At 35.5% G+C, this 22554-nt stretch overlaps 1 protein-coding gene across 1 annotated transcript; it reads right to left on the bottom strand.

The window, feature by feature from the left end:
* Positions 1 to 3869: 3869 nt before the first annotated feature.
* On the bottom strand, positions 3870 to 18261 carry LOC311188255 (profilin-1-like; the record flags this gene model as incomplete). The annotated part of the gene is given in 4 exon segments (XM_084259399.1): positions 3870 to 3930; positions 14535 to 14753; positions 14755 to 15065; positions 18043 to 18261. Coding segments are annotated over 4 exon segments (810 nt in total).
* Between the last annotated feature and the right edge of the window lie 4293 nt (positions 18262 to 22554).

Genomic DNA, 22554 nt, shown 5'->3' with positions numbered 1-22554 from the left:
AGCTAATATGAGAGATGATAAAGTCCATAAGGATATTATCCCTAAATCCTGAAAGAAAACGCTATACCAAAACAAAACAAAACAAAAAACCTAGAACACAAAGTCAATAGCATCAGAAGCATGAAATAAATCAAAGGAATATATATACCTCACTAAAAAATTAAATATCCAATTAGTGGTTACCAGTAAGGAAGAAGGATTCAGTAAATTAGGTGAAGGGGGTCAATTGTTCAGTGAAAGACAAAAAGGGTTTTGATGATGTACTTAATGTGTATATATATATGTGCTAATTTTTAATGATGTACAGCAATGCAAATTCATGTAATGTCATAATGCAACGTTAGTTCAATAAAAAATAATAAAAATAACTAAATATCCCAAACATCTAGTTTGTAAGTACAGCTGAATTTCAAAATATTTATGAGATGCACTCCTTATGTTACCAGAAAATATTACTTGCAATAGTCTCTCTTCAAACTATAAAATATATATATATATATATCAATCACGAAATTATTGAATCAGACACCTGTATTGACTATTAATATGAGCAGGACAGCTTTACTGACCTTTTCTGCTGTTTTATAATCCCTTTGATCAGAAGCAGACAACTTCGCTTAGAGTGAATTTCCTACTTTTGCTCTCTTGACAAGCAGATGCCAAAGTCTTGCTGACTCAAAAATGATAAATGACATTGCCAAACCCACTTCAGACTTAGTACTGACTTCTTGATCCCCGCAAACACCGCTTTGTGGATGACTACGAATTTTATGAGATTCTCAGCAAATTTCTTTGTTCTCAGAAAGGTATCAGCTAACTGTGCTTTTAATACCTTAGTAAAAACAGAAGTTTGATAAACTGATAAACATAACCATGAGAAGACTTGTCTTTGTGTTATGGAACATGAAATGTGATTTTTTTCTAAGACTGATTATTGAGGAATAACATACGTAATACAATGTGTACTATTGTAAATGAAGTTTGTCAACTTAGAAACAAGAAAGATACCAACATTCCCCAAAAATTAGTAATTACAAAGTTAAGGCAAGGAATGATATGGCCAGTGATAGAATAACTTGAAACATATTCTTGTTCAAAGATAATCAGAAACCTAAAAACTAAGGTAATATATCTAAAGAACTCAGAAGATATCTTGAAAGATTTTCTTCCAGTCAAATTTGGAATAATTTCAGCATCAAAAGAAATGACAATATGAACAAATGATAACTTGTTCAATAAAACAGTAAACAATGACTGTATATAGATATAAGCACACAAATAGAAAGAAATGAGAGCTATCCCTTATAGTAATACTACAGTGCTAACAAAAAGTAGAATAAAATTTAAAATTACAAAATCACCATCTGATAGCACCTGTAGTCACAATTATTGTAGCCAGTAAACATTAACAGATGCTAAAAGTAGTATATAAACAATTAATGGGAGATGAGAACCATTGTTTGAAAGCATTTTCCAGAAAATAATTATTAATTATTAATTTTAAAAGTCTGCTGTTATAATGGAAAAACTTAGCAAATATCCCTCAGTTTTGTGTTCAAATTTTACATTACAAGTACTGGGACAAATAAAAATTATGTGGCATTTCACCAGATCCATAATCAAGAATATCACATCGCTTCTATGGTTTATTGCAATACATAATCTGATTCTAATCTGAGAGGAAATAGGAAAATTTAAATTTGAAAGAAATTCTGAAAAATAACTGACTCTAGCCTTTTTTTTCCACAAAAGTGAATGAAATACTGAAGAATTGTTTCAAACTGAAGAAAATACACAACTAAATGCAACATGTGATCTTCAAGTGGATTGTATTAATATAAAAGAAACTATTAGAAAAAGTTGAACTAGGGCCTGTGTATTTGATGGTAATAATGTTCCTGGATAATTGTGCTGTATTATGCAGGAAAATATCCTTGGTTGTAGGAAGTACACTGCAACTTCAAATATTTCAGGGGAACTAAGTTTTCAGTACTGTATTTACAATTTTCCTGAGTTTGAATTATTTCAAATAAAATAATTGAAACAGGGAGGGAGAACTAATATTTAATGGGTTTAGAGTTTTAGCTTTGGAAGATGAAAAAGTTCTAGAGCTCTGTTGTACAACAACGTAAGTATACCCTATACTTTTTAACTACACATTTAACAATGGCTAAGATGGTAAATTTAATGTTCTGTATTTTTGGCCACAATTAAAAAAAAATGGATTAATGAATGAAAAAAAGAGTAGTATTGTTTAGGAAATACATCCTCAATCTTCAAGAATGTAGTTTTTAGAGAATACAGATGCCTATATCCCAACAGTCAATAGTATAGATTACATTCAGTATATCTGGATTATGGTTTGGAATTTTTCACATGTGGCCAGGGATGTGAGAAGGCTGACCCCATAAACTACTTGTAATTGAGCAACAAAATCTATACTAGAGGGCCTCCCCGGTGGCACAGCAGGTTAAGCGCAGTGCTGTGAAGTTGTCTGCAGCCTCTACAGCACGGGTTTGATTCCTGGCCAGCCAGGGAGATACCCACATGGTGCGGGAGACCTCTCCTGTCTTGCCTGCTGCTCCCTTCAGCAGTGTTTTCTGTCATCTGCCTGTTCTGCTCCCTGCTCTGTCTCTGGTGAATTTTCTCACCCTCCCACGTCTCTGGCCTGTACCCCAGTTCTTGTATAAATAAATAAATTTTTTTTTAAAAAAAGCTACAGTAGAGTAGAAAAAACACTGGGAGGAGTTCCACTTACTAGTTTTATGACCCACTGGGGCAAATCAATCCAATATGCTCATCTTTAAAACCCTCATCTCTAAAATGGGGATAAAATTCCTGCCTCATAATATTGTGGGGCTGCTCATAGGAGATAATGTAGATGAAAAGATTGCTGAGATATAAGGCAATATTATAAAGCAAGAAATTATTAATTATTCTTAAGAGACTAATAAGATATATCATGTCACTGATGTGCAACACATGCTCCCCGTGAAACATTTCACAATCTCAGATGAAACACCTGAGTGAGTCTATGCTGTGCAGCACATAAATGTAGAAATTAGCAAGCAAATTACTGAGAAAAATCCTCATAAATTTTGTGAGTGTGAACTAAATGAACTTGCGAACTTAAAAAGACTGATATTTCATCTCAGCGGGACTACTATTAGGAATTTTTGTGGGTTCTCACTAAGATGAAAAAATATTATAGCATATTAGGGCCTCCCCTGGTGGTGCAGCAGTTGAACGCTGGGCTGCGAAGCTGCCCGCAGCCTCTGCAGCGCCAGTTCAATCCCTGGTCCCCTGAGAGGGTCCCACATGGAGCGACAGACCTCTCCTGCCACACTCACTGCTCCCCTCATTAGTGTAGTTCATCAGTCTGCCTGTTCTGTTCCCCGCTCTGGCTCTGGTGAATTCTCTCACCCTCCGTGCTTCTGAGAGTACCCAATGAGAGTACCCAGTGCTTGTAAAAATAAATGAAGAAATAATCTTTAAAAAAAAATTATAGCATATTAAATGATAGGAAAGGTCTGGCCTCTCACAATGCTTAACCAAAATGGCGTCCATATTGCTGGTGAGAAAGTGAATGTTGCAGTCCTAATACTGTCACTGACAGGATCCCACTTCGCTGAACCCCTTCTTCGGAAACCTAACTCTGGTAGTAGAACTGAGGCCACAAATGGAGAGGACAGAAAGGGCCGAGGGGACCTGGGGAGAACTGAGGGTGGCTTGGTGGGAATGGTGTGGTGACTTGCAACTGAGAAAGTGTGATCCCATGCCACTGAGTAACGTACTTGTTGTAAACCAAAGTTACCACAGTAAAAAACAAATTAATTAAACAAAAATACACCGGATGAGAAAAACTGCAATCAAATTCCAGCAACACCTTGGCAAAATTGGACATGATTCTTGCCTCTGAGTCTCAGGTTCCTAAACAATAAAATGATAATAATGGTAGTATAAACTTCATAATGTTTTAATGAATAAGCACAGAATAAATGCTTGATAAGTAGAACAATTACAATTTCTTATAAATGATGATATTCAGCAGTTTTCCTCTGTCTTTTCTGTAACAAGGGTTAATGCTCAAGACAGCAGCTAAGATTAGAAGTTATTTAAGAAGTTACTAATTTGACCTCAGGAAGTTACTAGACAGATGAATTTCACATAAAAAGTAAATAAACAGTCACTCCAGCTCAAGAGCTTGATTAATTTAGATTTACAGAAAATACTTGAACTGTGTCTTAAGAAATGTCAAATATGTACAAAGTACTTTATTGAATGTACTTTGTGAGGGGGAAGATGAGGAGTTGTTAAAACATGAAGATCCCATTCCCAGAAACCAAATGTATCTATCCAAACTACCTACTGTAGCCACTGGTTTTTAAGTACTTGCTACTTATAAATCTATTCACTTTCAAGATAAAAAATAATAATCCTTTCAGAAACTTCTTTTATAATCTTTTGTAAAAATGTATGCTATCTATTTTACCTCTATAAAATTCAAGAAATATGTTATAATTCAAATATGAAAATCTCCCCTCCTATTGTATAAAGTCAATTGGCTTGAAAATATGTAAGTTTTGTAGAACACTTGAGAAGTTCTTATTTCCTTACTTCTATTTAAAATAATGATCTCCAATACTAAAATCATTTCTACAGATTAAAAAAAATGGGGATTACTCAAATTTTTATTTGCATACATAAATGGAAGTGCAGAGATATAATAGACATGAATAAATTAAGAATCATCAGGCTAGTATTTCAAAATGAATCACATAAATAACATTGGAATAGTTCTACAGATTAGTCCATTAAAACTCTCAAGGAGTTTTCAGAAGTCAAATTACAAATGCTATTTAAACTGTAGTATTATTTTGAGTTTTGTTATATTACCACATTCATTCGGAGTCCACAAGGGTTTTGAATTTTCACTGGAATTGTTATTCTTTTAAACACGTTGGTGAACAGATAGTTAAAATATTTTATAAGTACTCATGTGAAAATGCGAAACATTTCTACTTTTCATTCCTTCATTGTTTAAAAAAAAATTTCTGTTCTTCCTCACTTTATTTCTATGACAAAATGACAGGTACAGAAATGACTACAGGAAAAAATACATGCTGATTAGGAAGATTTCCATGCATTTTAGGTTTCAAAAAAAAGTGATTAGATTCCTTTTGTTCCTTTACAATAGTCTGTTGATTTTCCTAAATACTGCAAAGGAATTTAGAGAAAAAAAAAAGAAAATCCTAACAACTGATTGGTAAAGTATGCAGTCAATATATTATACTACTTGGTAAGCACAGTATTTTTATTATGGTAAAAGAATGATGTTGAGAAAGGTTGATGAGTTGGGGGAAAAAATGAACCTCTTGGTTTGATTGATCTTGGTTGTATAATAATTTAGAGCAGTTACCACCAAGGTTTGCATACACTATTTTGGCATTTTGGAGTAATTATCACTGTAAAACTTTCACTAGTACACTTTATTTCCACAGGTAATTAAGGTGACCTAGTTATGTCTGCGTAAGTCTTATTCTGTGAATAATTCAGACCCAGGAGAGACTAACAGGTCACTAACAGCAATCAATCCAACTGATGGAAAAGAGGAAGAATTTTGTAGATGATATTTGCTTCTAAACTAATATAAGGTTGTTTTTAAGATGCATTATGTCATCATTAATACCTAAGAACATTGAAATCATTTCCTTTGAACTATTCTTGGTTTCATTTCAAGCTTCTTTTAAAATTTGATGTATTGAGTATTGTAGCTCCTTATCACTAATATAAAGAAAATTGGGATTCATTTTTCAAAATAAACTTCAATCTTACTGATTTTCAAAAACATGTTTAAAGAATTTCTATTTCCATAGGACTAACAAATTGTTAGCTGGTGCTCTCATGTCTAAGGATTTTTGTTTATAGCCAAGGACTTACAAATTCTGTGCCATAATAAGTATTACTTGCCCCCAAACCATTCCCTCCTTCCTACTGACAGCCTTAAATACACAAACGCACCTCCTCCATCAACACAAAGGCAAAATATCCTGGCAGCTGATTAATCTCACTGAAATAGGTAGAGAATCTGGTTTCTTGTACCAACCCACAATATGCACTTCTGTGCTTTTTCTCCCACAATTTGCTGCAAAAAAAATCAATGCTTTATATTCACCAGACCAAGAACACAATCTTGTTCAATATAAAAAGGTCACAAGTATGTTTATTTAAAGCCTGCTTGTGGTCAATTAATGGAAAAAATGTTTCAGGAAAAAAAACTAACAGAAATATAAAATAGTTCAAATACGTAGATTTAAATGCAGAATTTCTTTCTACCTCATGGTACTAGGGCTGGGGAAAAATGGGTAATATAATTCACATTTTACTTATAAATGACTTTTTCATTCCAACTTTTGGGAAATATTAACAAGTCAAATTCAGTTGTTTGAATGATATTGTCTATGTTCCTAGATATCAAAATTCCAATAACTCAAAATGAAACATATATAAAAAATAAGTGCTATTTAAATATACAAAACAATTGGCATTCACTCTTGAGTCACTATTCAATTAATGAGTGACTTATTACCATACCATAAATGGAAATGATACTTGGATAGAAGCTCCGGTTGCATGAGGGTGAATGCCATGTGCATTTTCCTGGAGCCCTGAATAAGTGACTCACTTGTGTCATTATATTTGAGTTGAAGCAGAAGACTCTGTCAGATTCGATTCACATGGGCAATCCCCAGTGGCAAAACATCTGATTAACCAGCAAAGCCACTGTTGTTAACAGCTGTATCACTGGAAGCTTGGAAGTATTCAGCCCATTTAGTAACAGAATGTGTTATCATAATCACTGTCTCTCTGGCTCAGATGCAGGCTATATTAACTACTATCCAAATAAATAGCTATTAAAATGGTGAGGTATAAATGAAATGATATATGTATAATATACATTCAACACGATAGCACACATGTTAAGTTTGACTACAATAAAACATTAATACATACAGGGGCAGTAATTTCAAAATAAGCATTAGATGCTTCATTTGCAAGCTTGCTGGGTTGGGTTACAAAAATCTCCTAAATATCTGTAATAAGTCTTTGCATTAGAGTCTATTATTAGTTTTATTATCTTAATAAAGTATATGTCCCATCTTGTGGATGCACATATGTTCACTGAAGTGACATACTGAGGTGCCAGCAGAGTGTGTCTTTTGCTTATTTATAACCATTTTAATGAGACAAGTTTCTAAGTCTCTCATATATTTATAAACCATGATCACAAAAAACATAAAGATGTTAAATGACTCAAAACATCCAATCTTGATAAAATCTTACCAATTTGGTGACAGCATCCATTTAAAATCACTACAAAAAAAATTGCCAAGCATAAATATGGTGCTTGCAGGGAAATAAATCTCCTAGTTATAAAATGCAAAGTTGCTTTAAAATCTAAAATATGATTATTTTACATACAAGAAAATAAGGAAATAATTTAACTAGATTTTACTTTTTAGCAAAATTTATTTCACTACTTGGTCAAGCAGGAAATCCATTTTTTAATCTAACTTTAAATATCACTTATTATATCTTATCCAATATCTTATTTTCTTTTCTTTTTTTTTTTGATATTTTTATTTTATTTTATTTTATTTTCTACTCACTTTATTTATTTATTTTTTTTTATAAATTTTATTGTTATATTCCCCATACAATTGCAGCCCCCCATTCTGACCCCAATCCCTCCCCTCCCACCCCCGCCCCCCTAAAAGTGTCTCTGGTTCATAGTTTTTTGTTGATTTTGATTTTCACTTTCTTATAGTTATTCATTTTCCTGGTCCCTTATTTAAGTTTTCTAGATTCCTGCTATGAGTGAGACCATCCGGTATTTTTCTTTTTCTTTTTGGCTTATTTCGCTGAGCATGATCCCTTCCAGCGCCATCCATGTTGCAGCAAATTGCATGTGTTTATCTTTTTTGAATGCTGAGTAATATTCCATGGTATATATGTACCACATCTTCTTGATCCAGTCATCTATTTTTGGGCATTTGGGTTGTTTCCAAAGCTTAGCTATTGTAAACAGTGCTGCTATAAACATAGGGGTGCAGGTGTTCTTTGGAATTGATGTTTCTGTGTCCTTTGGGTAAATACCTAGGAGTGGAATTGCTGGATCATATGGAAGCTCTATGTTTAGTAGGTCCAGAAATCTCCACACAGCTTTCCACAGTGGTTGGACCAGTTTGCACTCCCACCAACAGTGCAGAAGAGTTCCTTTTTCTCCACACCCTCGCCAACATTTGTTGTTGCTAGTTTTTTTAATATGTGCCATTCTCACTGGTGTAAGATGGTATCTCATGGTAGTTTTGATTTGCATTTCCCTGATGACAAGTGATGTTGAACATTTTTTCATATGCCTGTTGGCCATTTGCATTTCCTCTTCAGAGAAGTTTCTTTTAAGCTCTTCTGCCCATTTTTTGACTGGATTATTTTCTTTGTTGTTGTTGAGTCTAATCAGCTCTTTGCAGATTTTTGTGATCAGTCCTTTATCATTAGTGTTGGGTGCAAAAATGTTCTCCCAGTTGGTGGGGTTTCTCTTTGTTTTTGTTATTGTCTCTTTTGCTGTGCAAAAGCTATTTAATTTGATGTAGTCCCAGCTGTTTATCTTTGCCTTCACTATCACTGCTTTGGGTGATGTGTCTGTAAAGATGTCTTTGATGTGCAAATCACGTAGTGTTTCGCCTATATTTCCTTCTATATATTTTATGGTTTCAGGTCTTATGTCTAGTTCTTTAATCCATTTTGAGTTGATTTTTGTGTATGGTGTGAGGTGGTGGTCAAGCTTCATTCTTTTGCATGTAGCGACCGAGTTTTCCCAGCACCATTTATTGAACAAACTTTCTTTGCTCCAATGCATATTCTTTGCTCCTTTGTCAAAGATTAGTTGACCATAAATCTGTGGGTTTATTTCTGGATTTTCTATTCGATTCCATTGGTCTGTATGTCTGTTCTTGTTCCAATACCATGCAGTTTTGATGATTATGGCTTTGTAGTATAGTTTGAAGTCTGGGAGTCTGATGCCTCCATTCCCTTCTTTTTTTTTCAGGAGAGCTTTGGCTATTCGGGGTTTTTTGTGATTCCATATGAATTTCATCAATAATTGTTCTATTTCTTTGAAGAATGACATTGAAATTTTGATTGGAATAGCATTGAATCTGTATATTGCTTTTGGAAGGATGGCCATTTTAATAATGTTTATTCTTCCAATCCATGAGCAGGGGATGTCTCTCCATTTCTTTGTGTCTTCTTCTATTTCTTTTAACAGTGTTTTATAGTTTTCTTTGTATAGGTCCTTTACCTCTTTTGTTAGATTTATTCCCAAATATTTGATTTTTTTTGTTTCAATAACAAAAGGGATGGTGTTTTTGATTTCTTCTTCTTCAGATTTATTGTTTGTGTATAGGAAGGCTACTGACTTTTGCGTGTTGATTTTGTATCCTGCCACTTTACTGAACTGATTGATGAGTTGAATTAGCTTTTCTGTGGAGTTTTTGGGGTTCTCTATGTATAATATCATATCGTCTGCAAATAGTGATAGTTTGACTTCTTCTTTTCCTATTTGGATTCCTTGGATGTCTTTCTCTTGTCTTATTGCCCTGGCTAGGACTTCCAGTATTATATTGAAGAGCAATGGTGAGAGTGGACATCCTTGTCTTGTTCCAGATCTTAATGGAATTGCTTTCAGCTATTCACCATTGAGAATGATACTGGCTGTTGGCTTGTCATAGATGGCCTTTATGATGTTGAGGTATGTTCCTTGTATCCCAAGAATTTCAAAGGCTTTTATCATGAATGGGTGTTGCACTTTGTCGAAAGCTTTCTCAGCATCTATTGATATTATCATATGGTTTTTATATTTCTTTTTGTTGATGTGTTGGATAACGTTGATTGATTTTCGGATGTTAAACCATCCTTGTGCCCCTGGAATGAATCCAACTTGGTCGTGGTGAATTATCTTATGGATACATTGTTGGATTCTGATAGCTAAAATTTTATTGAGGATTTTTGCATCAGTGTTCATTAGGGAGATTGGCCTGTAGTTTTCCTTTTTTGTGTTGTCCTTGTTCGGTTTTGGTATTAGTGTAATGTTGGCTTCATAAAACGTGTTTGGTATTGTCCCTTCCTTCTCAATTTTTTGGAAGAGTTTGTGAAGGATAGGCACTAATTCGTCTCTGAATGTTTGGTAGAATTCATTTGTAAATCCATCAGGTCCTGGGCTTTTGTTTTTGGGGAGGTTTTTGATTACCATTTCAATTTCGCTAATTGTAATTGGTCTGTTTAGGTGTTCTATTTCTTCTTTATCTAGCTTTGGGTGATTGTAGAGTTGTAGGAATTTGTCCATCTCCTCTAGATTGTTAAACTTGTTTCCATATAACTGTTCATAGTAGTTACTGATTATTCTTTTGATTTCTGCTGTGTCTGTTGTGATTTCTCCTCTTTCATTGATGATCCTGTTTATTTGTGCTTTCTCCCTTTTTTCCTTTGTGAGCCTGGCTAGGGGTTTGTCTATTTTATTGATTTTTTCAAAGAACCAGCTCTTGGTTTCATTGATCTTTTGGATTGTTTTTTTAGTTTCAATTTCATTTATTTCTGCTTTGGTTTTTATTATTTCTTTTCTTCTACTGGTTTGGGGTTTTTTTGTTGTTCTTTTTCTAGATCTTTGAGCTTCGAGATTAGGTTGTTTCTTTGCGTTCTTTCTTGTTTCTTGATGTGAGCTTCTATTGTTATATATTTTCCTCTTATTACTGCTTTTGCTGCATCCCACAATATCTTATTTTCTTTATGCATTAACCTGTCAAAACCTTCCATTAGCCTCTGGAACAAACTTTTAATAAAGACAATATTTATGGGGCTTTAGTTTACTTTGCTATAAGTTGCACAGGTGTGAAAAAATAAAAATATAATGAATTATAAAGACATTCTGTTTTAATGGCATAAAATAATTTAATGAAATTTTACAACTATACATCTAATTCCTAAGTTTCAGGGCAGCATGAGATGAAAACTGCAAGGAAAAAAAATCACATAGATGGGCTTGGAGGTCTTAATGATTTGAGCAAAATGAAATAAAGATGTTCAAAAGAGTAGCACTACTGTGGTATGTTAACACTAGTAGTATATGCCGCCTAAATTCAAAGCAAGGTATCTAAATACAGACTGCAACTACCTGAGGAAGCAGAATGTGCCATGTGTATATGGTACAGGCAGGTAAACATTATAATAATGAATAATTTGTTTAGTGGTTTCAAAATTAAATATTCCATAGCAATCTTCACTTATGCATCTGTTAGTGTCTTGTATTTTCTCCAAACTCAGGTTTTTGAGGAATTGCAGCAATAAAAATATTAACCTTATAATATCACTTTAAAAGAGTGTACTGCTGGGTTATGAAGCTGCCCGCGGCCTCCATGGCGCTGGTTTGATCCCCGGCTGCTCCTCGGCCACCAGAGGAGGGTCCCACATGGCGCGCAGACCTCTCCTGCCGCCCGCTGCTCCCCTCACAGTGTACTTTGGTCCTTCTGCCTGCTCTGCTCCCCGCTCTGGCTCTGGTGAATTCTCTCACCCTCCCGTGCTTCTGACTGTACCCAGTGCATGTATAAACAAACAAACAAACAAAATAAATAAATAAATAAACATGCCTCTATTAAAAAAAATAAAATAAAATAAAAGCAACGAAATTAAGATATAGCATTAGTAATTAGTAAAAAATGATCACAACTCAATTAATGTTATATTTTAGTGTTTGCATTTCTAGGAAAAGTGTTCTCCTGATTAAATGTACAGAATGCTCTTCAAAACTGCTCAGAGTCCTCCAAAGGACAGACTAATTACCAACTGTTAATATTAAGAATACACCTGGGGCAGAAAAATAGGCCTTCAATTTACAGTAATAATTTTAGAATGGAGTTATTCCAGCAGTAAATTGTCACAGCTGCTCAAAGTGTGATGACACCCATGAAAAGAAAATAAATACAGTTTTAACTTCCCAGCAGATCTTGAGACACTTTGCCAAGAAACCTAAAGGATTTAGTATAATTTCACAAATTATAAAGTGGGATTTATACCTTATGTTTTCATAGGGGTTTAGAGTTACACTGTGTTTTTACATATGATGAGATCTTATTCTTCATTTATTAGGACAGAGGAATTCTTCTGTCTACAAACCTGTTTAAACTCAATCTGGTCATCCCAATATAGGAAGACTTACTTCTCCGTAAAGAACCATGTAAAGAACCATTGTCATTTCACAACTTGCCACATGTGCTCATGTACAATGAAGTAATTTCCACTGACTCAGCAACTTAGACTTATGCTTGTGTCATCACTTTGTGTTCTTAACAGACCCTATGACATAGATGTTGACATCTTTTCTCTAGTCTGAGAATGAATTGAGTGTGAATCTTCTTTTTAAGTAGTACTTATAATTTTACTTATCATATTTGGTTATTTTTGGTTGCAATATTAAATTTTATTAGAAGTTTTCCTTCCTCTTTTTCTTATGACTCAAAACTCTGCTTTTTACTGTTGCCTCTTATTTTTATTCAGTGACTACATGATTCTTATGTACCATCATTGACTGAAAATATAATAAACAGGTAGAGCCTGTAGAAACTGAAATAAATTTATGCATGAAACTTACTTTCTAAATCACTGTGCAGTATAAGGAAATAAAACTCTTGGAATTTGTATTTTAATTTAATCTCTGTGTAACATAATTTGTGAATGTTAACCACTACTAGGGGGAACTGCTAAGATACCACCATAATACATAGAAATTATATGCATATATGTAAATACATATTATATTAGATATACAGATGTATATATGTGTATATGTATATATGTTGGGCATTGATCAGAAAAAGGTAGTATTATCAAGTTATCTACTTATGACTGTTTGTAGGTTCTTCCTTCTTGACTCTTTTAATAAATATCCAGATTCTTCATATTTTTGCAGCTTTAATATCCCTCTTATGAAGGTGCATCCACCCATCAATACATGACTCTCTTTCCTTTAACCTGAAAAAATGCTCATATTTTAACTATTATCTTCCACAGGTGAAGGGAGCCAAGGTAAACCAAAAATTCAATTAGGAGATATGTTCCAATGGAAATAAGAGTAGATTTAATCTATTAATCTACTTTATTGTTATTAATATCCTGTTAAATTGATTATTCACTCATATTTGTGTTTCATTTTATTTGCTAAGTATCTGAATGAGTATTTCCAATTCTACAGTTTTCTATAGTATCTAGTGAAACATAATGTGCTTCCCAAAAGAGTTTTCTACTTTTCCTACATTCATTTATACTTTATGCAAAGGACAGTGGCAATGCCTCTCTTGGCCACCACTCACCAAACTGCGAAGAGAAAGACTCAGCAAAGAATCAGATGGTCATCAAGGCCAGAGAAGGTGCTATAACTAGAAATCGACTTCAAGGATAACAATTTAAGTATGAAATCTCACAAAGGCACAAGTCACTAATTGCTTAAGTGTCTTACAAAACAATATTGTGTTAATCTAGAGTCTCAGTGATACCCTTCTGTAATGACTGAAGAAATCTCTCCTATATTACTCATGGGTCTTAACCAAAAGAAAAATTGCAGCAAAGTCCCAGTTGTAGTCAGGAAACAAATGTCCTTTGTAGTACCTCTGTTAACTATAATGATAACCATTAAACTCTAGGAGAAGGGAAATGTGTATCATGCCAGTCTATTTTTTCATTGGCATTTTTATAGAAAAGTAATCTGTAATTGTTTTATAATTGGCATTTTATAGAAAGAGAATCAATCTGAATTGATTTCACTGCTATTTGGTAGCTTTATTCTCAACTGCTTTCTCTTTATTGACAGTTACTTGTTCAACACACCTCTAAACTGGACTGGTAGTGAAGTAAACATGACAAATTAAATATCCTCTCTTCCTATCTTCCCAAATGGAAGTCAAAGGGAACACAGAAATATGCTTGATGTGTTTACATGCCCACACAAGCTAACAGAAGTAATTTAAATATCCTGCTACTAAAGTTCTAATACAGTAGGGAAAAATGTTCCAGTGACACTGGAAAACTAAGGTAGGAACCTCAATTGTGCCAGATATGTACTATATGAATTTCCAACTCTGCCATCTACTTCACAGGTTTGTTGGGAGGAATAATTGAGATTCAAATCTGGGAACATTACAGACTCATTAAACATTAGTTTCTTTCTGGGTTTGTTGTTTTTTTTTAGAATCTTTTTTATTCAGAAAAAAAAATTTTTTTTTTTCCCAGCCACACATAGGAAGGGAATGGGTAGGCGGAGGCTTGGCCATCTAGTCCCAGCCGCAACCTTTGTGGTTTTGCCAGCAATGAGGGGTGCTGGGCAATGGCCCCAAAATAAAAATGGTGGGTGGGTGTGTGTATGGGAAGGTGGGGATGGTGCAAAGCAGCGGGGAGTGGTAGAGGGGAAGGCACAGAAGGCCCAGTACTGGGCACGCCACAGGTGAGAGGCCATTTCATACCATTTCTTGTTGATCATACCACCGAGGACACCTTCTTTACCCATCAGCAGGACTAGCGTCTTGGCAGTCATGGTGACAGTGATATTGAAAGTGGGGGCTCCACCAGTGCTCTTGGTACGAAGATCCATGGTAAATCCCCCATCCTGCAGCAGTGAGTCTAGGATCACAGAACATTTCTGGCCCCCCATTCACGAAAAAACTTGACTGTTCTTTGCCAACCAGGACACCAACCTCAGCTGGCGTGATGCTGACGATGGTTTTCCCAGGCACGGCAGCCCAGACAGAGGGCGAGTCCTTATAGCCCACGATGGCCACATCCTGACAGGTCCCGCCCGCCATGAGGTTGTCGCTATAGGTGTTCCACCTGGCCCTGAAGCTGCTACTTGGGCTGCTCTCGGCGCTGCTGCGGGGGCCGCGGACTGGGCTTGGGCTGCCTCGGGTTGGCGGGCGCGGGGAGGCAGAGAGCTTGGGGCACGCGCTGCCCTCTGGACCGTGGCTCTGCTAGCTGTGCAGCAGCCCTCCCACAGCCACTTCCTCTGTTTTTTTTTTTTTTTTCCAAGTAATAATCACATACGCATCCTACTTTGTTACTCAAATCCACCCTGCATGGTAAGATATAATTTCCATTCTATAGATGAAATGGAATCAGATTCTATCAGATCTTTTACTCTTCTGAATTTTGGTATAGCGTTTGCCCCACTACATGAGCTCTCATTAGATTCATTAATCCATTTATTTAGTGAAACTCTTAGAGAACTTTCTAACAAACTGCATGAGCTAAGGCACAAACTTAACCAGTGCAAAAGAATTAAGAATAAAGCAGGGCTGACTGTTCCATTGATTAAAAAATGCTGTGACTTTTTGAGGAATATAATTTCACTGTTTGCTCTAAACATTTTCAGTGATCTCTAGCTGACACTATGATAAAAAGGACAACCAACTGTTTAGATAAAAGTTTGTATGACAAAATAAAGTAGTCAGTCTAGGAATATAGACATCAGTTAGAGAGTCAGAAAGAACATGGTCTTAGGAATCCAAAACAGTATCAAGAACCCCACAGACATGGTTTGGAAAAACGGTAGGGCCAAGCAGATTAAGTTTTCATTTATTGTATGTATATCAACAATCACTTGATATGATGCCTTGTACATAGTAAGAATTCAAAGCATATTGTCCAAATGAATAAATTAGTGAATAAGTATATTTTATCCCTATTGAGTTGTTCAATGCCAGATCAAAGTTGTCATTCAGCCTATTTTTTACTTATGAATGAATGAATAAATCAGTGAATGGTATTTATTGGATCTGTGTGTGAATTCTAAACAGGTAAAATCTGAAAACATTATGGAGGAATAAATTATTTTCTGGAAAGCAATAAATTATTTGCCCACCTGTTTTAATAACCATGAACTTTTGCTTAATATTAATTTTGATTGTTTGACTCTTCATAATGAATCACCTACTCAGAGTTCTCTTGTCTTTAAGTAGGCAATCTCAGTGATATGCTGGCTCAACCAATAAATAAAGAAAAATAAATATTAGATTTTCAGTTACTAATATATCCACAAAAAATTCAATTTGACATGAAAATTACAAAAACTCAAAAAAGCAGATTATGAAAGAAACCGAAAGACTGTTACCTAGATACACTTCAGGTAACCAAAAGCTTAAATGCATTTAATTCATGACCGGTTTCTAAAGGACAAAAGCAAAAAAGCAAACACACTTCCTGAAGGACATACATGATAAATTTTTTTCACATAATTAAAATAAATGTTCATATCCATTTTGATATTATAACTATAGAAATTAATCAAATCAAGAGAATGTGATGGAAGGAACAAAATTTTTCTATGGAAAAAGGTATAAAATAGAACTGTCATCAAAGCATAAACACAAGATTGACAATACCAAATAATATGTCTTGATAATAATAAGACTTGGAATTTTAATGGCTAGGTTTTAGGGTCAGACAAATCTTTACTATAAATAAGTATATCATATAATCTGACACACTGAAGTACTTGCAATATAGTAGTTTCCTTTTAATTGACCAAATTCCATCTTATAAAAGTTATAGTCATCTGCCCTTACTACTATCTAACATAAGTTCAAAAAGAATTCCTTCCTACTTTAATTTCCATGACTGTATAATTTCACCTTCTTATCTTGATAAGTTAAAAAAGAAATAGCAAGTTTTCAAAGTGATTAATTAACATCTTTAAAAATCATATGACTAATTGCAAAGAATGTTGCATAGGTTAATATTCCCCAAATGTTTTCAAAAATAGGGTTCTATGAAGAAGTATACTTGAAAAATTCTATAACCTCTTTCTTGCAGATATAACACTAGAGGCACAGAACTACATTTATTTAATGTATTTATTGAGTCTACTATATATGAGTGTAATGAAGATCTGACACCATTTTTTGATGTTTGACTGCCCATAGCTTTTCAGCTTCACCCCTAACCCCTTTCTCATAGCCCACAGCTATTATTATCTATTTAATAGGAAATAAGATTAATAAGAAATAAAGTCTGTGTACTCCTTTTGGTATTGGTGGAAGAGTCAAACTACACAAGTCTGTCAATACATGGAAACTTACTTTCTCCAGCCCCAATTACAAAGAATACTTATAGCCAGTCACCTATCCCTACTATCTCAAAACTACTTTGGACCTGGTAGGGGTGCCTTGCCTGCTCTCCCCAGGGAACACCAATATATAAACAATGATCTTTCTCTTATTTTCTTCACATTTGTGTAACATCATTAATATTTACATTGAAACTAAATTTTGAGTGTAAGATTGATCCATCCTGTTTTTTTGGATGATTACATCAATGAGTGACACAGTTATTGGCTAAAGATAAAGTATGAGCCAAACAGCATATGCATTGCAGAAAATAACATATTGAACCAAAGGCTCCATAAAACAGGTTAGCCTAATACACTTTCAGGATGTATTGTAAGTCAAGGTCTAATCAGAGAAATGGAATTTAAACTAGGTTGTTCAGTAGAGAAGAGTTGATGCAGGTGTTGTATCAGTTCGGGCCATCTGAAAAATATCCCACAATGGGATTATATATGCAAGAGATTGGTGGGGGTCAGGGGGCAAGAATACTGGTGAAGGAAAGAGAAGAAGGAGAAGGATTAGGCATAATAGGTGTAGGCAGAGAGCCGTTTGATTATGATACAGCTATAATTATGAAAGGAGAGAAGGAAGGTTGAGTAGGAAAGATCTCCAATTACAACACAGTTCTGAGAAAGTCTGGGGTAACCCAGACTTTGTGAAATCTCAAGAGGAAGACTACCAGTCAGAAGAATCCTGATTTCTACAAGAATGGCCTGAATCTAATAAATCCATGTTCTTTATCACTGGCTGAGAGCAACTTAGAATAAGTGTGGCCTTGACCTGAAAGCCACAGTGTATCCAAACTGCAAGAGCTGGCAACTGTCAATGATACCACCCATACCACTTTCTCTTGCAGAGCACTCCATGTCCATGCAACTGGGTTTGTTAGAGAGGCGTCAGTTGAGCTGATGGGCAAACATGGAACAGTGAGGCAAACCATAGATGAGGACAGCAGCAAGCTATTAACACTCTTAGGAACCAGGAGAAACAATGGCTTTAGTGGAGACAGAGCTGGGAACTCCAGGTAGGGAGGGGTCCGTCTGATAAATGTTGGGCTCATAGCAGAGAATCAGCGGTTCTGAGTGATATCTGCCAACGCAGAGAGGTGGGGAGGTGGAGAGCTTGTCGCTTCCTTGCTTTTTAGAATCTGTCTTCCATGCCTCCGGTGTCATAAACTTGAATAGAAATTAATTGGCAAGGGACATTAAGGATTGCAAGTTCAGTACCCTGCAATACAGATACTGACCATAAAAATATATTTTTACTTGGTAGTAGAAAAAAAAGAATAGATATAATACTTTTTGAATATTAGATATTCTTTAAGCAACATAAATAATCATGCTGATTAATAAGAATTTTATTCACAAAAACATGTTGACAGTAGTCTGATAGTTTGGAGAGCATAGATCAAATCACAATTGGTTGCTTTAGACATGAACTTATGCATTTTAATTGAAATGTTGAAAATAGATCATGACTGATAGCTGCAATTATTGAGTGGATTGAATTTAAAAAAATCGTCAAAGGTATAAACCTTTTTTCAAACCTGACAACATAATATCCTTTAATTTAGAGTTATGCCTCATAGCTGTATATTTTAAAAAATGACTTATTGCCACAGGCTGCACTGGTCAGTTCCTCGTACTGACATAAAGAAACATGTTAAGGGCACTGAAAATAATGGAGTTTTTAATCAAAGACTTATCGTGTAGTTACTCCTCCCAAATTAAATAAGTACCACACCCAAAAGACTTGAAATCTGGCCCCAATATGAGCAAATATATTTCCTTCTCCTCTGCCCTGATTCTTCTTCTGGCCAAGCTCAGAATGTGTGCGCAGGAGGTAGAGAGTCAGTACAGACATCTGTCCAGAACAAGCTTACTATTCAGCTGTTACACCACGGCCTCTCGCCTCAAAATGAGAGAGGGCAAGATAGTGAAGTAGGAGGAACAGATGCCCAGCATGCCAGCTTTGTGAGGTGCTAAAAATACAACAGTGGAAATGATGAGGCAGAAGATAAAAGACTATCCAGGTGTTGACGCTTTGGGGTGCTCAAAGCAGCCCTGATGTTAATGTCCACTACCCCCTTCACAGAGCTGTAATTGAGTGCCTGAAACAAGATTACAGGTTTGTCTCTTCTGGAAAAGGCATGGTATCCTCCCCCTGTGTGTGCAGTCTTTCAATTTCACCATTGGACAACCAAGTCCTGAGATCTTGCAGTGGTATTTTAATAGATCCCTTTGTAGAGGTCCATTGTTAAACACTAGCTTGGAAATAAAAATGGGAAGGGGGGAAGATAATTTGCTGCACTTGTTGAGCTTAAAACAGGCAAAGTTATTTTACTTTTTACTTTTATTTTACTTTTATTGAGGATACTGTAGCCTGTTCTCTGATGGGGTGCTATTTAACTATGTCACCCACCTCTACTTTGATGGCTGAGCCTGAGTGAGGGGCCCTTTGATGAACACGTGAATGCAGTTATAAAAGCGGGAGGATAGTCCTGCTGCCCTTCTGCTTATAGCCAACAGGCAGCAATACAGAGAGACTGCAGAAAGCTTCCTTTTTCCTTTCTTATTATTCTCGTTGTAAGACCGTTAAAAGTAACAGATGAAGTCAAAGGCAGTAAAAGTATCACAGCAGGGCCTCCCCTGGTGGCACAGCAGTTGAGCACTGGGCTGCGAAGCTGCCCGCAGCCTCTGCAGTGCAGGTTTGATCCCCATCTGCCGGAGAGGGTCCCACATGGCATGACAGACCTCTCCTGCTGCACCTGCTGCTCCCCTCAGCAGTGTGTTTCGTCAGTCTGCCTGTTCTGTTTCCCTGCTCTGGCTCTGGTGAATTCTCTCACCCTCCTGCACTTCTGACTGTACCCAGTGCTTGTATAAATAAATAAATAAATCTATTAAAAGAAAAGTATCACTACAAATGTTTCAGCAGATATCTACAGAAATGGGAAGTGGAAAGACCACAGAGGTACACAAAGCAAACACACTGACAGAAAACCTGGGTCCTAACACCTGCTTTGAATCTCCTTGGGACGTTTACTAAAATGGAATATAGTAAACCTGAAAAGTAAATCACTCACAGCCCCAGACAGAACAAAAGAAATGTTTGGTGAGGAAACTTCACAGACTGTGACCTTCTGTTGCGCTCATCCAAAGCATACACACCACGGTGGAAAATAAATGATAGACAGCAATTGACAGGCAAGTCCCAGAGGACTAAACAACATAATGTCATGTAGTTTGTAAAGGCATGGATATTTGTCACCATAGCCCGCATGAAGGACACACTCTGTGCAAACTTTTATTGATGTCTTCCATTACTTTGGTGTATGTGACTTCTTTCCCCTCATCCATTATGTAGAGTAGCCTGGCATTTGGCAAGTTGCTTAATAAGGGTTGCAGTCAACTATGCAAATACTTAATTATCATGGCACACACCTACACATTATAACTTCCTTTATGAATTTTCTCCTACTTTAAAATTACTGAAACTTAACCTTCCTCCCACACTACAAGGGAGAATCCTGGCCTGGTAATATGCAGCAGATATGACCTGTTTTTATAAGAATACAGTTGCCATCCTACTGAACTGAAAGACCCATTATGGTTTTCAGAAGTAAGAAATGAAATGGTTACAAGTTAGGGCCTCCCTGGTGGCTCAAGGGATTGAGTGCAGCCCTGTGAAGGGGTTCTCTGCGGCACAAGTTCAATCCTTGGCCAGAGAGCCACCCACATGGCACAGCAGGCCTCTCCTGACTCACCCACTGCTCTCCTCAGCAGAGTACTTCGGTCTATCTGCCTGTTATGTTCCCTACTCTGTCTCTCGTGAATCCTCTCACCTCCCGCACCTCTGGCCTGTGCCCCAGTTCTTGTAATCATAAATAAAAATAATTTTTTTAAAAAAATAAATGGTTACAAGTTATTGAGTTTATCAGTGTGTTTATTAGTCTAGACAATAAGTCAACTCTTAATCATACGTGAGTTTTAAAAAATATGATCATTTTTAGTGATATTTTGCTACTTCTTTGAAAGTAGTTAATTCATGACAAATATTCTTTAATATCATGAAATTATAATTGATGAACATATTGAAGACCAATTTTTAAACATAGATATATTCATGCAAAAAAGAGTACAGTGATAACTATATAAAAGCATGATGAATATAGTTTTCATAAAAATATTAATAAATTATTGTGTGACAAACAGAAATACTGCATTAAATTAGAACATATATTTAATATTTTTCAGTTTGAGTTATTTTTATCTATTTCCCAAAATATAATTTATAGTGGGTTAATGGACATTGAGACATTTGACTCTGTAACTGAAATGAATGAAGTGGAATGAGAAGGAAAATAAGACTAGCAAACATAAGAGAAAACTAGGGGTCAGATTAGCACACAAAATTTCTTACTGGAGACTGGATCATAGCTTTCTCTCTGAGCTTTACAGAAGCTTATTCAAAATGAGAAAACCTGATTCCTTATCTGATTCTCAGTGTCCATTAAAAAAAAATCAAACTAAAAATAACCACCCTTGATTCTTATGTTTGAGAGAAAAAGTCCCACTGTGAACAACATATACATCACTACACCTGAAGCACACAAATGTAACAATGAGTTGTTTAGTGTTTCTGTTTATGTCTTTCAACGTGACCTTATTACATCACCTCTAAATATATTTCAGAAAAAGGTTTTCTATGATCCTCTAAAATCATTCAGTCTCTATCTTCTGAACTATGATGAACTGATTCAATCCAGAAGAGGTATTTTAGACTCTTTGTTAAGTGTTTTATATTAAGTTTGCAAGGGTTCCTGTCTGACTTTATTAATATGATGATGCACTGTGGGGCCTTCTGGTAACAATAAGCAGAGCTGGCCTTTCTTTGCTGTTCTTAGTGAACTATATAGAGAGAACAAGATGGTGCTGCTGTTCTTCTGTAGTCACCCACAAGGAGAAATCAGTGAAGGAATATTATTTCACAGGGAGTTAATAGGGGGTTGAGTTAGGCTCCTTATTTTTCACCTGGAAGACTCAACATGGCTGTAAGAAACAAAATAGAGTCTGTTTGATTCAAAGTAGCTTACACTCTACACTTTACATTCAAAGTAACTTACACTCTACATCAGAGTGCAAAAACATTGTAGTGTTCTGGAAAGAATGGATCTTTGGGGTTTGAACTGAGTGCAAGTTTAACTCTCCTATTTGATCTGCTTTGGATCAATCTAAGCTTCAGCTTATAATCTATAAAAGTTTACCTCTTAGAATTTTATGGATAATAAATTAGATACTATGATAAATGCCTGGCACATAGAATAAATAATAAATGTTAGTGTTATGCATCTTTG

Source organism: Talpa europaea (genome assembly GCF_964194135.1).
Source record: "Talpa europaea genome assembly, chromosome: 1".
Classification (NCBI taxonomy): Eukaryota; Metazoa; Chordata; class Mammalia; order Eulipotyphla; family Talpidae; genus Talpa; species Talpa europaea.
Note: the sequence above shows the minus strand (reverse complement) of the source record. Positions and strands in the feature narration are given on the sequence as shown.